Genomic DNA, 17,260 nt, shown 5'->3' with positions numbered 1-17,260 from the left:
ATCTCATCAAATGGTGGTCCGCGGCTCAAATGCCAAATAATTAATGGACCTTGGTATGAAAAGGGTTGAAAACCACTGGTGTAATGTTATAAATGTGACAGGAGGAGGAGGCCTATACGAGGGTTTAGCGTACTCACAGGAGGAGGAGGCCTATACGAGGGTTTAGCGTACTCACAGGAGGAGGAGGCCTATACGAGGGTTTAGCGTACTCACAGGAGGAGGAGGCCTATACGAGGGTTTAACGTACTCACAGGAGGAGGCCTATACAAGGGTTTAGCGTACTCACAGGAGGAGGCCTATACAAGGGTTTAGCATACTCACAGGAGGAGGAGGCCTATACGAGGGTTTAGCATACTCACAGGAGGAGGAGGCCAATACGAGGGTTTAGCGTACTCACAGGAGGAGGAGGCCTATACGAGGGTTTAGCGTACTCACATGAGGAGGAGGCCTATAGGAGGGTTTAGCGTACTCACAGGAGGAGGCCTATACGAGGGTTTAGCGTACTCACAGGAGGAGGAGGCCTATACGAGGGTTTAGCGTACTCACAGGAGGAGGCCTATACGAGGGTTTAGCGTACTCACAGGAGGAGGAGGCCTATACGAGGGTTTAGCGTACTCACAGGAGGAGGCCTATACGAGGGTTTAGCGTACTCACAGGAGGAGGAGGCCTATACGAGGGTTTAGCGTACTCACAGGAGGAGGAGGCCTATACGAGGGTTTAGCGTACTCACAGGAGGAGGAGGCCTATACGAGGGTTTAGCGTACTCACAGGAGGAGGAGGCCTATACGAGGGTTTAGCGTACTCACAGGAGGAGGAGGCCTATACGAGGGTTTAGCGTACTCACAGGAGGAGGAGGCCTATACGAGGGTTTAGCGTACTCACAGGAGGAGGAGGCCTATACGAGGGTTTAGCGTACTCACAGGAGGCCTATACGAGGGTTTAGCGTACTCACATGAGGAGGAGGCCTATAGGAGGGTTTAGCGTACTCACAGGAGGAGGAGGCCTATACGAGGGTTTAGCGTACTCACAGGAGGAGGAGGCCTATACGAGGGTTTAGCGTACTCACAGGAGGAGGAGGCCTATACGAGGGTTTAGCGTACTCACAGGAGGAGGCCTATACGAGGGTTTAGCGTACTCACAGGAGGAGGCCTATACGAGGGTTTAGCGTACTCACAGGAGGAGGAGGCCTATACGAGGGTTTAGCGTACTCACAGGAGGAGGAGGCCTATACGAGGGTTCAGCGTACTCACAGGAGGAGGCCTATATGAGGGTTTAGCGTACTCACAGGAGGAGGAGGCCTATACGAGGGTTTAGCGTACTCACAGGAGGAGGCCTATACGAGGGTTTAGCGTACTCACATGAGGCCTATACGAGGGTTCAGCGTACTCACAGGAGGAGGAGGCCTATAGGAGGGTTCAGCGTACTCACATGAGGGGTGCATGTAATGTCTACAGGAGGACAGCTGCGGCTGCGGCTGGGGCTGAGCCACCATGGCCGAGCTGAAGGAGTCCACCACCACGGCGGGCTGGCTGGTCCCGGGCGCGGCCTGCTGCTGCTGCTGGGACACGTAGGTGGGAGGAGGCCGGGCGGTGGAGCCGGGGCAGCACGGGTCGAAGGCCGACGTGCTGGTGTGGAAGCCACCGGCACCGCCGCCCCCGCCGCCCCGTACGCTGCTGTTGCTCAGGTCCACTGGCAGGGTCTGCTGTAGAGAGGAGCACACAGGATGAGGAGGGCCGTGAGTGAGATGGGATAGAGCAGTGGTTTTCATTCAACCAGTGGTCCGGGGACCACCAGTGGTCCTTGAGGGGGGTTCCAACCCAGGTGGTCCCCAGCTAAATGAAGAGTTGGTATCCAAATGGACCCTTATAGATCTTTAACTCCTGAGAGCGTAAAATGAAACCAAAAAAGTAAATAATGGACCTTGATATGAAAAGGGTTGAAAACCACCACGATAGAGGCATTCCGCTTGCTGGAAATACTCAAGTACAAATATCTCAAAATTGTAATTAGGCATTAGTCCGACATCGACAACCTATCTCTAACCCTAACCTAAACATAACCACAAGCACGGGAGCAGCGCAGTTCGAATGGTCCGACCATTGTTTCTGCATGTCGGACTGTTGGTGTGTCTAATCTCAGTGTGCATCCCTTCACCACTGCTCAGATGACACATTAACCACTTAAAACCTCTATTCTTAGTCAAAACAGACCAGTTTTCAGAGTTCAACAAGAACAGCATGCTGCCAAATGTTGTCTGTAACCACAACAATGTGAATAATAAAGAATTATAAAGGTATATAGATTATAGACAGTAGGACTTGGTGATAGGACTTAAATCAATACCATATATCAATACCAATATCAAATTAAAAAGCTAAAATAGCCGATCTACAAGCTCACAATTCACAATGTGTCGGGACGCGACACGTTGTGACCTTGTAATTTTGCATACCACCATTGAACAATGAAACTAATAGTTAGTATCCGGACGCTTATCCCATAGCCTGGAGCTACGATTGTGCCTCAATTATGAAAAAAAACCCTGATCAAACTGATGTCAGCGATCACACAGAATATGACACTGATCGGCGAAGTATGCAAGATTAGCTTCGGACACATACACAGCACACACACTGGTGAATGCATGATCTCCTGGCAGCGATGACTAGAACTCATACTGGCATAAAACATGATCTCTTTCGCTCATTCGGGCAGTCTACCTACTGAGGCATACTAAGGTTGAGGGTCACCCCTGATCAAAGTCAGACGAATTTCAACTCAATGAATCCAACATGAAAACCACATTTTGGATGCCATCAATTATTGAGGATCCAGCACACTGAGATGAAGACCGAAGGGTCAGAGGAGGCTCAGAATGCCGCTAACCAGAACCTCAGATAGAGAACCCAAGAACCCCAAACTAAACACTTTTTAACAAGCCTGGTTCACCGTCAGGCTTTGATGGTAAATAACATAATCCTGCCCTGAACAATTAGCCCAATTTGAATTATTCAGAGACACATTTAGCTTCGGGAAGGCTTCTAACAATATCCTTTGAAAGCTTTATGTTAAAATATTAGCGATTTGCCAATATAAGCCCGTTGGAGGTTTGTTCTAAGCCTTTAAATCACCTACAATATGGCAGTGTATAGGATATAGCACTGCTAGTCTCCTTGCTGATGTGTAGAAAACAAATACTTTGACACAAACCAGTCTGAATGAGAATGTGTGCTTGAGTTGTACACAGAGATGGCAGTGACAACACAGAAAGGAATCAATTGGCATAACAACTAAATAATAATTGGCTAAAACATAAAAACAAAAAACAAATGAATAATTAAGACAAATGGTTAAAGACAGGGTGCCGTGATGTGTTCTTAGCTTAATTTTAGGGTTGTCCCGATCGGATCAGGAGATCAGATATTGGCTCCGATCACATGATTTTCAAAAGATCGGAATCGGGTAGAAAAGGTCGGATTTTTAATTGTCTAATGAAAATCTCAAAGAAAGATGTATAAGCAATGAGATTTTGTAAAAACTGTTGTGTTTATGCTAGTTGTTTTCTTTCTGGTCCCAGTCAGAGATCATCAAACAAAGACTAGTCACACTCAGAGGTGTGAAAGACACCTAAGGAAATGCAACCCCCGCTATGCATGATGGCATAGGTGTCTGTAGTACTCTCTCTGAATGAGAGAGTTACTCTTTAAGAGTTTTAACTTGACTTCAGTTCTATAAGCTGTAGAACTGTATTCACTCTAATTAACCAATACATCATTATTTTGCTATGATTCCATGCTTTCAATTGTAATGTTAACTCCATAGGCACATACAAAACAGAAAGAAAGCAACAAAACCATGGCACCCTATCTTTTTTTTTTATATATATAATTTTTATCCCACGATTTTTCACCCCTGTGTCAATTATCTAATGTGATCCTGGGCTCTACACACCCTCCGCCAACCTAGTCCCCATATATGGGGGACATGGGGAGAGCAACGGACTTGAACTCATGCTTCCTTCATGCCTGAGTGTCCAAGTTGCTCCTTTACACCTGACAGGGGGGAGTTTCCCTGGTTGGACGTAGCGCATGGAAGGAACACGTTATTCCAACCAGTTCCTTTCCCCTTCATCAGGCGCCCCGGCTGGCCAGGGGGAGGCAGTTTAGAGACCAGGATTACTGCATGTTTTTTGTGAGGGTACCTACCCTAGGGGACACGGGGAGAACATGCAAACTCCACACAGAAAGGCCCTTTCGCCAACCCCGCCTCGGGTATGGGCACTGATGACGCGGAGGAGGAAACACGCCGCCAGCACCCACAACGTCCCGAGCGGGAATCGAACCCAGGACCTTCTAGCTGTGAGGCGACAGCACTTGGCACCCTATCTTTAAGAACACAATCGACGGCTACAGCCGAGGTAGTGTGGACATATAATGTAATACCTGGTCGTGGTACTGGGCCGTGCTGCCGCTGTTGCCAGCGTTGCTGCTGCTGCTGACCCCGGCAGCGGGCAGAGCGGTGGGCCGCTCCACCACGGGGCAGCTGGGCTCTGGGAAGGGGATGGCGGAGCCCGCGGGCTGTGGGGTCGGGTGGTGGAGGTGGTGGAGGAAGTGGTGAGCGCTGCCGTGACTGTGGCCGTGGCTGTGCTGGGAGCCGCCGGTCTGCTGGGAGGATGACGCCTGCCAAGTTAGCGATGCCACGTTTAATCAAACGAAAATTATATATATCGACAATTGATTTTCATGAAGACTAATTTATATCTGTGTCCCTTTTATGCCCATATACAGAGTTCTTTGTCAGGCATGCCCAAATATGGAGTCCATGCAGATGTCAGAACATCATTGTGATGTCAGAACAGGCCAGCTCCATATATAGAGATCTAGGAGTGATCAGGTGTGATCAATTGGCTAATTTGGGCCCTTGTCCAGAGCCTGGGCAGGGGCCCTTGTCCAGAGCCTGGGCAGAGGCATTTGTGCTGGTTCTGGACCAGAGCCCGCCCCAGGCAGAGGCTGGTTTGTGCCACCGACTCAAGGCCGGGCACTGCAGTCTCTGTGGTGGTGTGGAACGCGTGTGTGTCACAATTTGAAGTCGGTTTGGGCGAACGGTTCTCGAGTTACGTTGATTACAGACATACATACACACGTGGTGCAATTATAGATATAATGAATTGCATTTTTATAGCGCTTTTCCAAGTGCTCAAAGATTTTTACAATGGTTCATTCATTCATACATTGGGAGGTGAAGCGGCGAACAGTCGACGCCAGCGTCCTCACTTCTCACATTCACACACCAATGGTGGCGAGCTCACACCGACCGACTCATTGGAGGCAATGTAGGGTTCAGTCAACTTCAGTGTCTTGCCCAAGGACACTTCGACATGTGGACAGGAGGAGCCGGGATTCGAACCGCCGACCCAGGGATCATTGGACGACCTGCTCTACCTCCTGAGCCACAGCCGCCCAATATACCGGTAGATGGGAAAAAAAGAATGGACAGAGTAATTGGATAGTTGCAGCCATTACCTGCAAGCAGCTGGAGTGTGAGTGGCTCAGGGAGAGGTGAGCGGGCGAGGGGCCTCCGCATGGAGAGTGCTGCTGGCAGCAGGAGGGCAGTCTGGGCATGGCCGTGCCACCGCTCCCTGCAGCTGCACGCCTGCTATCATCTGGTGAATGAGATGGAACATTAGCAAGTTGGCATTAACCCATTCTGACCTGAGATCAGATTCTAAAAATGTCTTCTACATCCTGACAGTTTTCTGAAAAAGCTACGTTTCTCCGTCAGTGGTTCTTCGATTTTTCAAAAATAGCAGACCTACAAGCTCATAGCGCGCCACTCGGTGGCGCGCTATGAGCTTGTAGATCTGCTATTTTTAAATAGCTAAAGCATAACACAATGCTAACACCAAAAGGGGTTCCTGCCCCTAAATGGGTTAACCCATTTAGACCTAAGTTCGATTCTACAAATGTCTTCTAAACCATGACAGTTTTTCTGGAAAAACCCATGTTTCTATGTCAGTGGTGCTCAAACCATTTCATTTCAAGGACCCCCAATATCATATGTAATTGGCTGCCGACCACTATCTGAAAATATGTTGTTCCAGGGACCTCCCCCCAGAAGCAACGATTTGAGTTGAAAATGTTCGCTCTGAAAGAATATATAAAAAATATAGCAGACCTACAAGCTCGTAGCGTGCCACTCGGTGGCGCGCTATGAGCTTGTAGGTCTGCTATTTTTCAATAGCTAAATTATAACATAATAATGTTTAAAACACCAAAAGGGGTTCCCGCCCCAAAATGGGTTAAAATATGACAAATCGCAAGGATATTTTTGCATATCAAAACACGGCGCGAAGCAATGCGTTCTGATCTTGTAGATCTGCTACATTTGAATTTCAGTCCTGAAAAGTAACAGTTTTGGACATAATGGTTTCCACCCGACAGACAATATACAGTACAAGGAATGTGTCTGAGGTTGGTGCACATTAAATACAATGAAAGGATAGCAACATTTCAGTTATTTACAACTGAAAGTCCAGTCCACTACTGAGGCAGTGAAAAGACATCAGATAACCCAATGCTTCTCAAGGTGGGGTCCAAGGGTTCTTGAGGGGGGTCACAGGGGGTCCCCAGATAAATGAGTTAATTAGTTAATCATTATCAGTTTAACCACTTTAAACATTTTATACTTCAGATCATTTTATAATTTAATTTGATAATTTGCATCTTGCAAGCAGTTTGAATAATTTAGAAATGTTTAAAAACACAAATCTTCTCTTATGGGGGGTCCCAAGGCACAAATTCCTTACAGATGGGGGGTGGGGGTAACCTGACTGTGTGGTTCTACCAGGCTAGGGGGGGGGGGGTCCGTGGCCAAATTGCATATCCATTTGGTGGTCCTCGACATGGAAATGATTGGAGTTCCACTGAGATAAGCCACGGCACCGCGGCCTGCTTTCGGTCTTACCATCAGTGGCTGTGCGGGCGGAGCCGTTAGACCCATGAGCGTGATGATGCGTGCTGTCAGGGGCGGAGCCTGAGCAGCTAGTGGAAGGGCCCGCGGCGTCGTTGAGCTCTGAGGTAGAGGCATGATGGGACGAGGATGACGACGACGACCTGACGGTCTGAGCATGGTGGTGGACGCCGCCAGAGGTGGTTGGCACAACGGAGAGGTCTGGTGGAGAGGGGAGAAGAAGTCAAGACTCCATACAACATGGATTTTAACCCATTTAGGCCCGACGTCGAAATAAAAAAAACGTTGGCTCTGAAAGAATATATATATATTCAAAGATGTATGCCGCATTTTCACGATTTTTCAAAAATAGCAGACCTACAAGCTGAGTGGCTTCAATAGCTAAAGTAGAACATAATGCTTAGTCAAAACACCAAAAGGGGTTCCCGTCCATTATGGGTTAAAAATGACGATTTTAAAAAGAAAAGAAATTGCTTTTGATTATTTCATTAATCGAAAAACGAATAGAATAATCACTACGAAAATAATGTGAAAAAAAATCAAGGTGGTAAAAAGTATTTGTGCACAATGTCTGAGTGCTCTAAAGGTTTGGATGAGTGCTCACGGTTGTCGTCATTACACTTTTAAAAAAAATATATTATTACAGCAAGAAGTTGCTTTAGTATTTCAGTTTTATATTCCTTTTATATTCCTTATATTCCTGGGTAAATCTGACAGACCATCAGTATGTTAATTTCAAAGTAGATAATTGCTAGATTCTGCACACACACAGTCACACAGTCACACACACACACCTCTTACTTTAACCCACCAATGTATGCATCCCAATTTAACTGATTTGATGTTCAAAGTTTGCCCCAAAATGTGGCCTAAGGCACACACACACACACACACACACACACACACACACACACACACACACACGTAACTGGACACATTTCATGGCGAAGAATAATTGTAGTATGAACGGGGTGGCACGTCCATGCTGGAGTGTAGCCTGGCTAATAGGCCAGACGGAATCAGCCGTTGGCAAAATAAAAATTGCCTGCCGGCGGATTACGGTCTGGAGAGGCTCAATTGTACTAGCCTGGTTAATAAACCAGACCGAATCAGCCGTTGGCAAAAAAAAGTTGCCTACCAGCGGATTACGGTCTGGCGAGGCTCAGTAGCACACCTCTTTCCTACAGCAGAGAACAGGTCGGACCAATCGGGACACGGTATGCAATATAGGCGGGCTTTGGTACAGTGACGTTCAATGCTTGAGACTTTTGACTGACAGTAGCTCTGACCAATTGCGTCAAAGAGAAAATGTTCCCCGGGAAATGAAATCCAAGTGGAGCCAGCCCAGACTGATATACCGCGACAGTGTTGTGTGATATTAGTCTGGCTTATTAGCCAGGCTACAATTGTACGGCCATTTCCTACACCAGAGAACTGGTGTGGCCAATCGGGACACAGTATGCAATATGGGCGGGCTTTGGTACAGTGACGTTCAATGCTTGAGACCTTTGACTGACAGTAGCTCTGACCAATTGCGTCAAAGAGAAAATGTTTGAACCCGCCCCCCGGGAAACAAGATCCATACACAGCATCTCCAGACTCAAATACCACACGACAGTGTGATTTGAGTCTGGTTTATTAGCCAGGCTAGCTGGGGTGCAGCTTGGATAGTGGCTGCAGTGCAGCGTGCTGACAGCCAGGGACAGACGGGCGCAGAACTCATTAGTATTCCAGCGTGTGTTCATCCATCTGCCTTTCAGAATCAAATTAATTTCTCCAAAGAAATGCAAATATGCTCTAATATCTCTCACTGCACTGCTATTCTGCCATCAGTCATAGGCTGGAGCTGACAGTCCCATAAACACTTTGTTTGGATGGAATCAGGAATGTTGTACGGTGTGTGAAATAGTGCTACAACAAATGAAACTTGGTTGAGTACAGCAGTGGGTTCTCAACCTTTTTAGGCCACGACCCCCCAAAATAATCATAATCATATCGCCTAATTATTTTGGGGGTCCCCCAAATTTTTTTTTTTTTAAAGTTTTGAATGGCTGAAAATGGAAATTCAGAGTTGTGCATGCATAAACTTGCATGCATAAACTTTCCTTAATGATTATATCTGGTTTCAGTATTAATTTCTGATATATTTTCTCTATTATTAAGGATTTTAGATCTCCTCATATAAGAACTGTGTTTGAAAAGTTAGTTAAAACACCAAAAGAGGTTCCCGCCCAGAATGGGTTAAAACTCAGTCGTCAGTGCATGGTGAATACATTTGACAGTTTACAGAGTTAAAAGCCCGGATTGTACTGTGTACTACTGCAGACATACAGTAGTTTTGATCCCTAGTATGTACTGTATAATACTGCCCCAAGTGGACGGAATGTGTCTCTCTCAGAATATCAAATGCACACAGAGAAATGGAAACGCCTGGAGCCCAACTCTAACACACTCAAAAGGCATCAGGGCTGCAATACATGTAATCCACTGAAATATTTCAGCATATGAAATCTAAATATTTATTTTGTATTTCTCATAGTCTCATAACATAATATTTCAGTGTAAAAGGTGATGAGCTGCTGGAAAAAAGATTATGGCTTTCTCACCGTGCTGTATTCTTCTTGTCAAATGAACAGTTAAACATCTAAAATAACAGAAGAAATATGTAATATATTGTGGGTTTTTTCTGTATTCAGTGTCTTTAATGGACTGATAGGATATCTGTAATTCTGTATCACATGCATTTAATTAACACATTTTGGGCGGGAACCCCTTTTGGTGTTTTAAAGCATTGTGTTATACTTTAGCTATTGAAAAATAGCAGATCTACAAGCTCATAGCTTGTAGGTCTGCTATTTTTGAAAAGTCGTGAAAATGTGGCGCAAATCTTTGAATATCAGAGTGAACATTTTTAACTAAAATTTGGCTTCTGGGGAGGTCCCTGGAACTACACATTTTGAGATGGGGGTCCGTGGCCCAATAGAGATAATTCTGGGGGTCCTTGACATGAAAAAGGTTGAGCACCACTGACACAGAAACATGGGGTTTTCAGAAACATGGGGTTTGGTGCAACCTCTCCAAGGAACAGCAATGTCCGTGTCAACCGTGTGTTCAACAGTGTGTTCATGTTTGTGTGTTTGTGTGTGACTATGAGCACCAGTACCAATGAGTACCAAAAGTGGCGCTGTTGTGCCCTTGAGCAAGGCATTGAACCACTACCATGAAATGTTCTATGAGCAGGGCCTGGCTGTAAACAAGTATCTGATGCTTAGTCCAGTTACCCTGGGTAAATATAGTAACTTTGCTTTGCTTTGCCAGAAACAGAGAGAGAGAGATAGTGCTGCACTGTTGCCTGCTAATGAGAGAGAGGGGGGGGGGGGGATTTGCACCACTCAGTTCACACGGGTGTGATTTTAACTAAAATTTGGCTTCTGGGGGGTCCCTGGAACTACATATTTTGAGATGGGGGTCCGTGGCCCAATAGAGATAGTTCTGGGAGAAACATGGGGTTTTCAGAAAACTGTCGGGATTTTTAAGCCACATTAAAAATGTGCTGCTCTATGAAATTCAACAAAGCAACAAACATCATGGGAGCAAAAAGCTCAGACTGAGTGCAGTGCTGCTGCAGTGCTACAGAAACCACAGTGCATTTGATCAGGAGGTCAAAACTCACAGAAAGCACTGAAGTAAAGAAGAAAAAGAAGAAGAAAAACGCCACTATCTGAAGAAAGAAAGAAAGACTGCCCTGGATAGAAATCGAGGCAGCTGAAAACCAACCATTGGTGGAAAGTAACTAACTACATTTACTTAAGAGAAGTAGCCTTGCCAAGCTATGAGGCCCATAGGGCAGGAGCCTATCTCCTGTTTCTGTAGCGTGAGGCAGCTTGATGTACACGTACACCCCCTGGACATGACGCTAGTATGTCACAGGGACTTACCCCCAATGCAACCCTTGATGCCGAGTGTCAAGCAAGGAGGCACTGGGTCCCTTTGTTTGGTATGACCCGGCCGGGGATCGAACCACGACCTCACAGTCTCAGGGCGGACACCCTAACCACAAGGCCACTGAGCTGGTACATTTACTTAAGTACTGTACTTAAGTAACATCTTTGAATATAGTCGATCTACAAGCTCACAATGCGGCACATTGTGAGCTTGTAGATCTGCTATACATTTTTATACATTCGAAAACTTGAAATGGGACATTCTGCACAACGAGTACTTTTAGTTTTGGTATTTTAAGTACCTTTTGAAAACAATACTTTTACTCAAGTAAAAACTGAACAGCGGACTTTTACTTAAGTAACGAAGTACTTCTACATTACAATATTGATACTTTTACACAAGTAAGAAATGCGAGTACTTTTTCCACCACTGCTGAAAACCATAAATTAGACCCCGGGACTTGGCTTAAGGCTTATTCTTACCATCCTCATCCACAGTGAGGTCTACCACCTCCCCGGCACTCTGGCGCAGGGGCTGGATGACGGTGGAGAGCCGGTGGCGTCCGCGAGGCTCCTGGAGCCGGCTCTGGGAACAACTGGTCGTCCAGATCCTGCTCAGACCGCCCACTGAGCGAGACCTGTGGACAGACAGACAGACATACAGTCAAGATCATTAAGGGAACTCTTGATATAAAAAAGGCCCCATTGAGGTTTTCAGTTCTGTTACTATTCCGCTACTGGTTTCTCATACCAATTAGATTTGAAGTGTACACAAGGGCAGGATATTGCTGACCTGTAAGGCCAAGAAATCCCTTGTGCAGCTTTTAAGAAAGACGGAAAACATGCACCGAGCATGTCATTCCTCTGTGATGAAGATCGAGTCTGACCGGTGACGTAAAACAAAAAACACATGTACATGAACACTCACAGCAAACAGTTTACCATGATTCCATATGAAAATGAACACATGTATCTACTATCAATGTACTGTATTTATGGCCAACACACTGCAGTTGGTATCATATGAGATTAGATCTTGCAATCATCGATTCCCAACTCTTGAATGTTGTCTGAATGAATCCACTAAGGCAGGGGTCTTCAATGTTTTTCAAACCAAGGACCCCCCCCCCCCCCCCCTAGCTGAGAGATGAAGCAGGGACCCCCACTATGCGTACATGTATTGTGTTGCAGATTAAAAGGTTTTCATAGATTTCATAGACTTGTTTGATAGCACTATCATCAGTGTTGTGTTGGATTCATGTTGAAGTGTATTTTCATGATTTAACCACTTAAACCGTTAATACTTAGTAAACTTGACCTTTCACTCAGTTTTTCTCTGTTCCCTGTACACCAAGCCTCTTTGCGAAAATACGCCTTGCAGTGAGAGTCATTATGAGCTTGTAGATCTGTTATTTTTGGCTGAAGTTCTCCTCAGAATAGGGATTCTAGGGTTCAAGTGGTTAATGTAAAACAATATATATATCTATATACCGTATATATAAAGGGTTAGGGTTCATCACACAAAGATTTGGCGGCCCCAATGTAGTACCTCTGAATACCCCCTAGGGGTCCTGGACGCCCTGTTGAAGATCCCTGCATACCACACAAGGAATTAAATGAAAACAAGAGGCAAACAAACCTTGCTTCAGACAGACAAGCGACAGCATAAAGCCTGATTCATACTTCATCACACAACGGTGTCTCGTGTCGAGAATAGCAGATCTATATGCTCACGGCGCAGCACACACACACACACACACACACACACACACACACACACGCACGCACACACACACACACACACACACACGCACACGCCACGTTGTGAGCTTGTGTGTCTGCTATTCTTGGCCGTTCTTGGCACGCGACACCATCACGTGACGGTGCATACATTAGGCTTCAGAATGCATAAACAGGAAAGCAGGGTGAAGACTGAACTGTATCTCGTTCAACAATCAAACATGGTGTTCATGTCTGAATGTGTTGGTCACATTTATCAGATATGTCAAGATATTTGATTGATGCAAGTCAAGTAAAGTTCTGACTTTGCTCTCTCAAAAAATGATTTCTTATGGTTGCTGCCATAATGGAAGTCATGAACTATTTTGATGAGCTTATACACTATGCAGCTAATTCAACAGATCTAATGTGTTCTATTGTAGCTCACTGTCAAAGAGAATATCACACAATTTTCTAGCAAATGTTATATAAATATATTTAGCTAGTATTGAATGAATATTGATGAATTTAGTCAAATAAGCCAGTATGTTAATCAAGGCCAAAAGGGAACTGAAAGCTGAATGTGCACCATTGATCTTGTATAACCCATTTTGGGCGGGAACCCCTTTTGGTGTTGGCATTATGTTATGCTTTAGCTATTGAAAAATAGCAGATCTACAAGCTCATAGCGCGCCACTCGGTGGCGCGCTATGAGCTTGTAGGTCTGCTATTTTTAAAAAATTGAAGAACGACTGACATAGAAACATAGCTTTTTCAGAAAACTGTCAGGATGTAGAAGACATTTTTAGAATCTGATCTCAGGTCAAAATGGGATAAGAGACAAAAAATAAGTGTAATCAATGTTATCATCCTTTCAGTCCTTTCTACCACAAATACAGTTGTTAAAGATTGTATTTGTTCTTTTTTTTCTTATTTTTTCATTACAGATAGTACAGGATAATAGCGTGACTAGAAGTGGGGGGGGGGGGGCATGATGCAACAACAGGTCACCCAGCCAGAAGGGAACTGCGGACATTGCACATTACACAGCTGCTGAAATTATTGTTACACAGCTGCTGAAATTATTGTTACACAGCTGCTGTGTGTAGTGTTTATTTCCCATTGAATACAGTGGTTCTTCTCAAGCCCATATGAAGCCGAGGCCATTGAATTAGACGCTGCCAGGAGGATATCCCATTCCCACTGGAGGACATGGCAGGGATAGCCCTAACCCTAACCCTATCCCATTCCCACAGGAGGACATGGCAGGGATAGCAATGCTAACCCTATCCCATTCCCACTGGAGGACATGGCAGGGATAGCAATGCTAACCCTATCCCATTCCCACAGGAGGACATGGCAGGGATAGCAATGCTAACCCTATCCCATTCCCACTGGAGGACATGGCAGGGATAGCAATGCTAACCCTATCCCATTCCCACAGGAGGACATGGCAGGGATAGCAATGCTAACCCTAACCCTATCCCATTCCCACAGGAGGACATGGCAGGGATAGCAATGCTAACCCTATCCGATTCCCACAGGAGGACATGGCAGGGATAGCAATGCTAACCCTATCCCATTCCCCCAGGAGGACATGGCAGGGATAGCAATGCTAACCCTATCCCATTCCCACTGGAGGACATGGCAGGGATAGCAATGCCATTGCTAACCCTAACCCATTCCCATTCCCACAGGAGGACATGGCAGGGATAGCAATGCTAACCCTAACCCTATCCCATTCCCACTGGAGGACATGGCAGGGATAGCAATGCTAACCCTATCCCATTCCCACTGGAGGACATGGCAGGGATAGCAATGCTAACCCTAACCCATTCCCACTGGAGGACATGACAGGGATAGCAATGCTAACCCTAACCCATTCCCACTGGAGGACATGACAGGGATAGCAATGCTAACCCTAACCCATTCCCACTGGAGGACATGACAGGGATAGCAATGCTAACCCTAACCCATTCCCACTGGAGGACATGGCAGGGATAGCAATGCTAACCCTATCCCATTCCCACTGGAGGACATGGCAGGGATAGCAATGCTAACCCTAACCCTATCCCTATCCCACAGGAGGACATGGCAGGGATAGCAATGCTAACCCTATCCCATTCCCACTGGAGGACATGGCAGGGATAGCAATGCTAACCCTATCCCATTCCCACAGGAGGACATGGCAGGGATAGCAATGCTAACCCTAACCCTATCCCATTCCCACAGGAGGACATGGCAGGGATAGCAATGCTAACCCTATCCGATTCCCACAGGAGGACATGGCAGGGATAGCAATGCTAACCCTATCCCATTCCCCCAGGAGGACATGGCAGGGATAGCAATGCTAACCCTATCCCATTCCCACTGGAGGACATGGCAGGGATAGCAATGCTAACCCTATCCCATTCCCACAGGAGGACATGGCAGGGATAGCAATGCTAACCCTAACCCTATCCCATTCCCACTGGAGGACATGGCAGGGATAGCAATGCTAACCCTATCCCATTCCCACTGGAGGACATGGCAGGGATAGCAATGCTAACCCTAACCCATTCCCACTGGAGGACATGACAGGGATAGCAATGCTAACCCTAACCCATTCCCAGTTCCCACTGGAGGACATGACAGGGATAGCAATGCTAACCCTAACCCATTCCCACTGGAGGACATGACAGGGATAGCAATGCTAACCCTAACCCATTCCCACTGGAGGACATGGCAGGGATAGCAATGCTAACCCTATCCCATTCCCACTGGAGGACATGGCAGGGATAGCAATGCTAACCCTAACCCTATCCCTATCCCACAGGAGGACATGGCAGGGATAGCAATGCTAACCCTATCCCATTCCCACAGGAGGACATGGCAGGGATAGCAATGCTAACCCTAACCCATTCCCACTGGAGGACATGGCAGGGATAGCAATGCTAACCCTAACCCTATCCCATTCCCACAGGAGGACATGGCAGGGATAGCAATGCTAACCCTAACCCATTCAAACAGGAGGACATGGCAGAGATAGCAATGCTAACCCTATCCCATTCAAACAGGAGGACATGGCAGGGATAGCAATGCTAACCCTAACCCATTCCCACAGGAGGACATGGCAGGGATAGCAATGCTAACCCTATCCCATTCCCACAGGAGGACATGGCAGGGATAGCAATGCTAACCCTAACCCTATCCCATTCCCACTGGAGGACATGGCAGGGATAGCAATGCTCAAAGTCAACATTTCAATCCAAACAAGTTTAGAAAGGAATACATCAACATATAAATACTTTATTTAAATAGACTAGCACATATACATTGTATTTATTTTCCATACCGTTGCTTGTCATTTGGGCAGATGTAATAAGTGTACTTTTACACTGCATTGTAATTCATTTATGCCTAAAAGCCAGGCAATCATCTATATAGGGACATTTAAACGATCTGTTACAGTGGGTTAAAATGTATATTTGAAAGATTAGGATAACCGTAAGAAAGGAAAATCTCCATTTGCATTCTAACAAAACGTACTTTGAATGTGTCGACCAGCAGTTATTGTCAGATTTCAACTAGGACAGGGTCCTAGTTGTCATATCTATGTGAAATGTGTCAACTACAAGGATATGTCTTATCAATTATTACAATTTATGTTGAGGGCAAAGAAAACATTATGGGCTATTTTTATAGTGCTGAAAATGTAGTGTGATGTTTGCTGTTTTGTATTGTGTTGTGTTCTACAAATTATTTTAATAATACAGCTCATCAGCGACAAAAAAGTGCTGTCATTCTATGGTGGCCCCCGTTGTTTTTCTGAATAGCAAGCACCAAACCAGCCCGTCTCTCTGGGCTGCACCAAACCAGCCCGTCTCTCTGGGTTTCTATAGCAAGCACCAAACCAGCCCGTCTCTCTGGGCTTCTAGAAGCACCAAACCAGCCCGTCTCTCTGGGTTTCTAGAAGCACCAAACCAGCCCGTCTCTCTGGGTTTCTATAGCAAGCACCAAACCAGCCCGTCTCTCTGGGCTTCTAGAAGCACCAAACCAGCCCGTCTCTCTGGGTTTCTAGAAGCACCAAACCAGCCCGTCTCTCTGGGTTTCTAGAAGCACCAAACCAGCCCGTCTCTCTGGGCTTCTAGAAGCACCAAACCAGCCCGTCTCTCTGGGTTTCTAGAAGCACCAAACCAGCCCGTCTCTCTGGGTTTCTATAGCAAGCACCAAACCAGCCCGTCTCTCTGGGCTTCTAGAAGCACCAAACCAGCCCGTCTCTCTGGGTTTCTATAGCAAGCACCAAACCAGCCCGTCTCTCTGGGCTTCTAGAAGCACCAAACCAGCCCGTCTCTCTGGGTTTCTAGAAGCACCAAACCAGCCCGTCTCTCTGGGCTTCTAGAAGCACCAAACCAGCCCGTCTCTCTGGGCTTCTAGAAGCACCAAACCAGCCCGTCTCTCTGGGCTGCACCAAACCAGCCCGTCTCTCTGGGTTTCTATAGCAAGCACCAAACCAGCCCGTCTCTCTGGGCTTCTAGAAGCACCAAACCAGCCCGTCTCTCTGGGTTTCTAGAAGCACCAAACCAGCCCGTCTCTCTGGGTTTCTATAGCAAGCACCAAACCAGCCCGTCTCTCTGGGCTTCTAGAAG

At 46.3% G+C, this 17,260-nt stretch overlaps 1 protein-coding gene across 4 annotated transcripts in view; it reads right to left on the bottom strand.

The window, feature by feature from the left end:
- Window positions 1-17,260, bottom strand: part of rnf111 (ring finger protein 111) — a 64,210-nt gene that overhangs the window by 19,928 nt on the left and 27,022 nt on the right. For 2 of the 4 annotated variants that reach the window (XM_079497793.1, XM_079497795.1), the window contains exons 4-8: window positions 11,397-11,551; window positions 6,964-7,170; window positions 5,523-5,662; window positions 4,443-4,679; window positions 1,429-1,702 (exon numbers count right to left, since the gene is read on the bottom strand). In XM_079497793.1, the coding sequence (XP_079353919.1) occupies window positions 1,429-1,702; window positions 4,443-4,679; window positions 5,523-5,662; window positions 6,964-7,170; window positions 11,397-11,551 (1,013 nt within the window). The remainder of the gene's footprint in view (window positions 1-1,428; window positions 1,703-4,442; window positions 4,680-5,522; window positions 5,663-6,963; window positions 7,171-11,396; window positions 11,552-17,260) is intronic. The other 2 variants (XM_079497794.1, XM_079497796.1) reach the window with 2 other exon arrangements.

This window comes from Electrona antarctica, assembly GCF_951216825.1.
Source record: "Electrona antarctica genome assembly, chromosome: 3".
NCBI lineage: Eukaryota > Metazoa > Chordata > Actinopteri > Myctophiformes > Myctophidae > Electrona > Electrona antarctica.
This window is presented reverse-complemented; position numbering and strand designations above follow the sequence as displayed.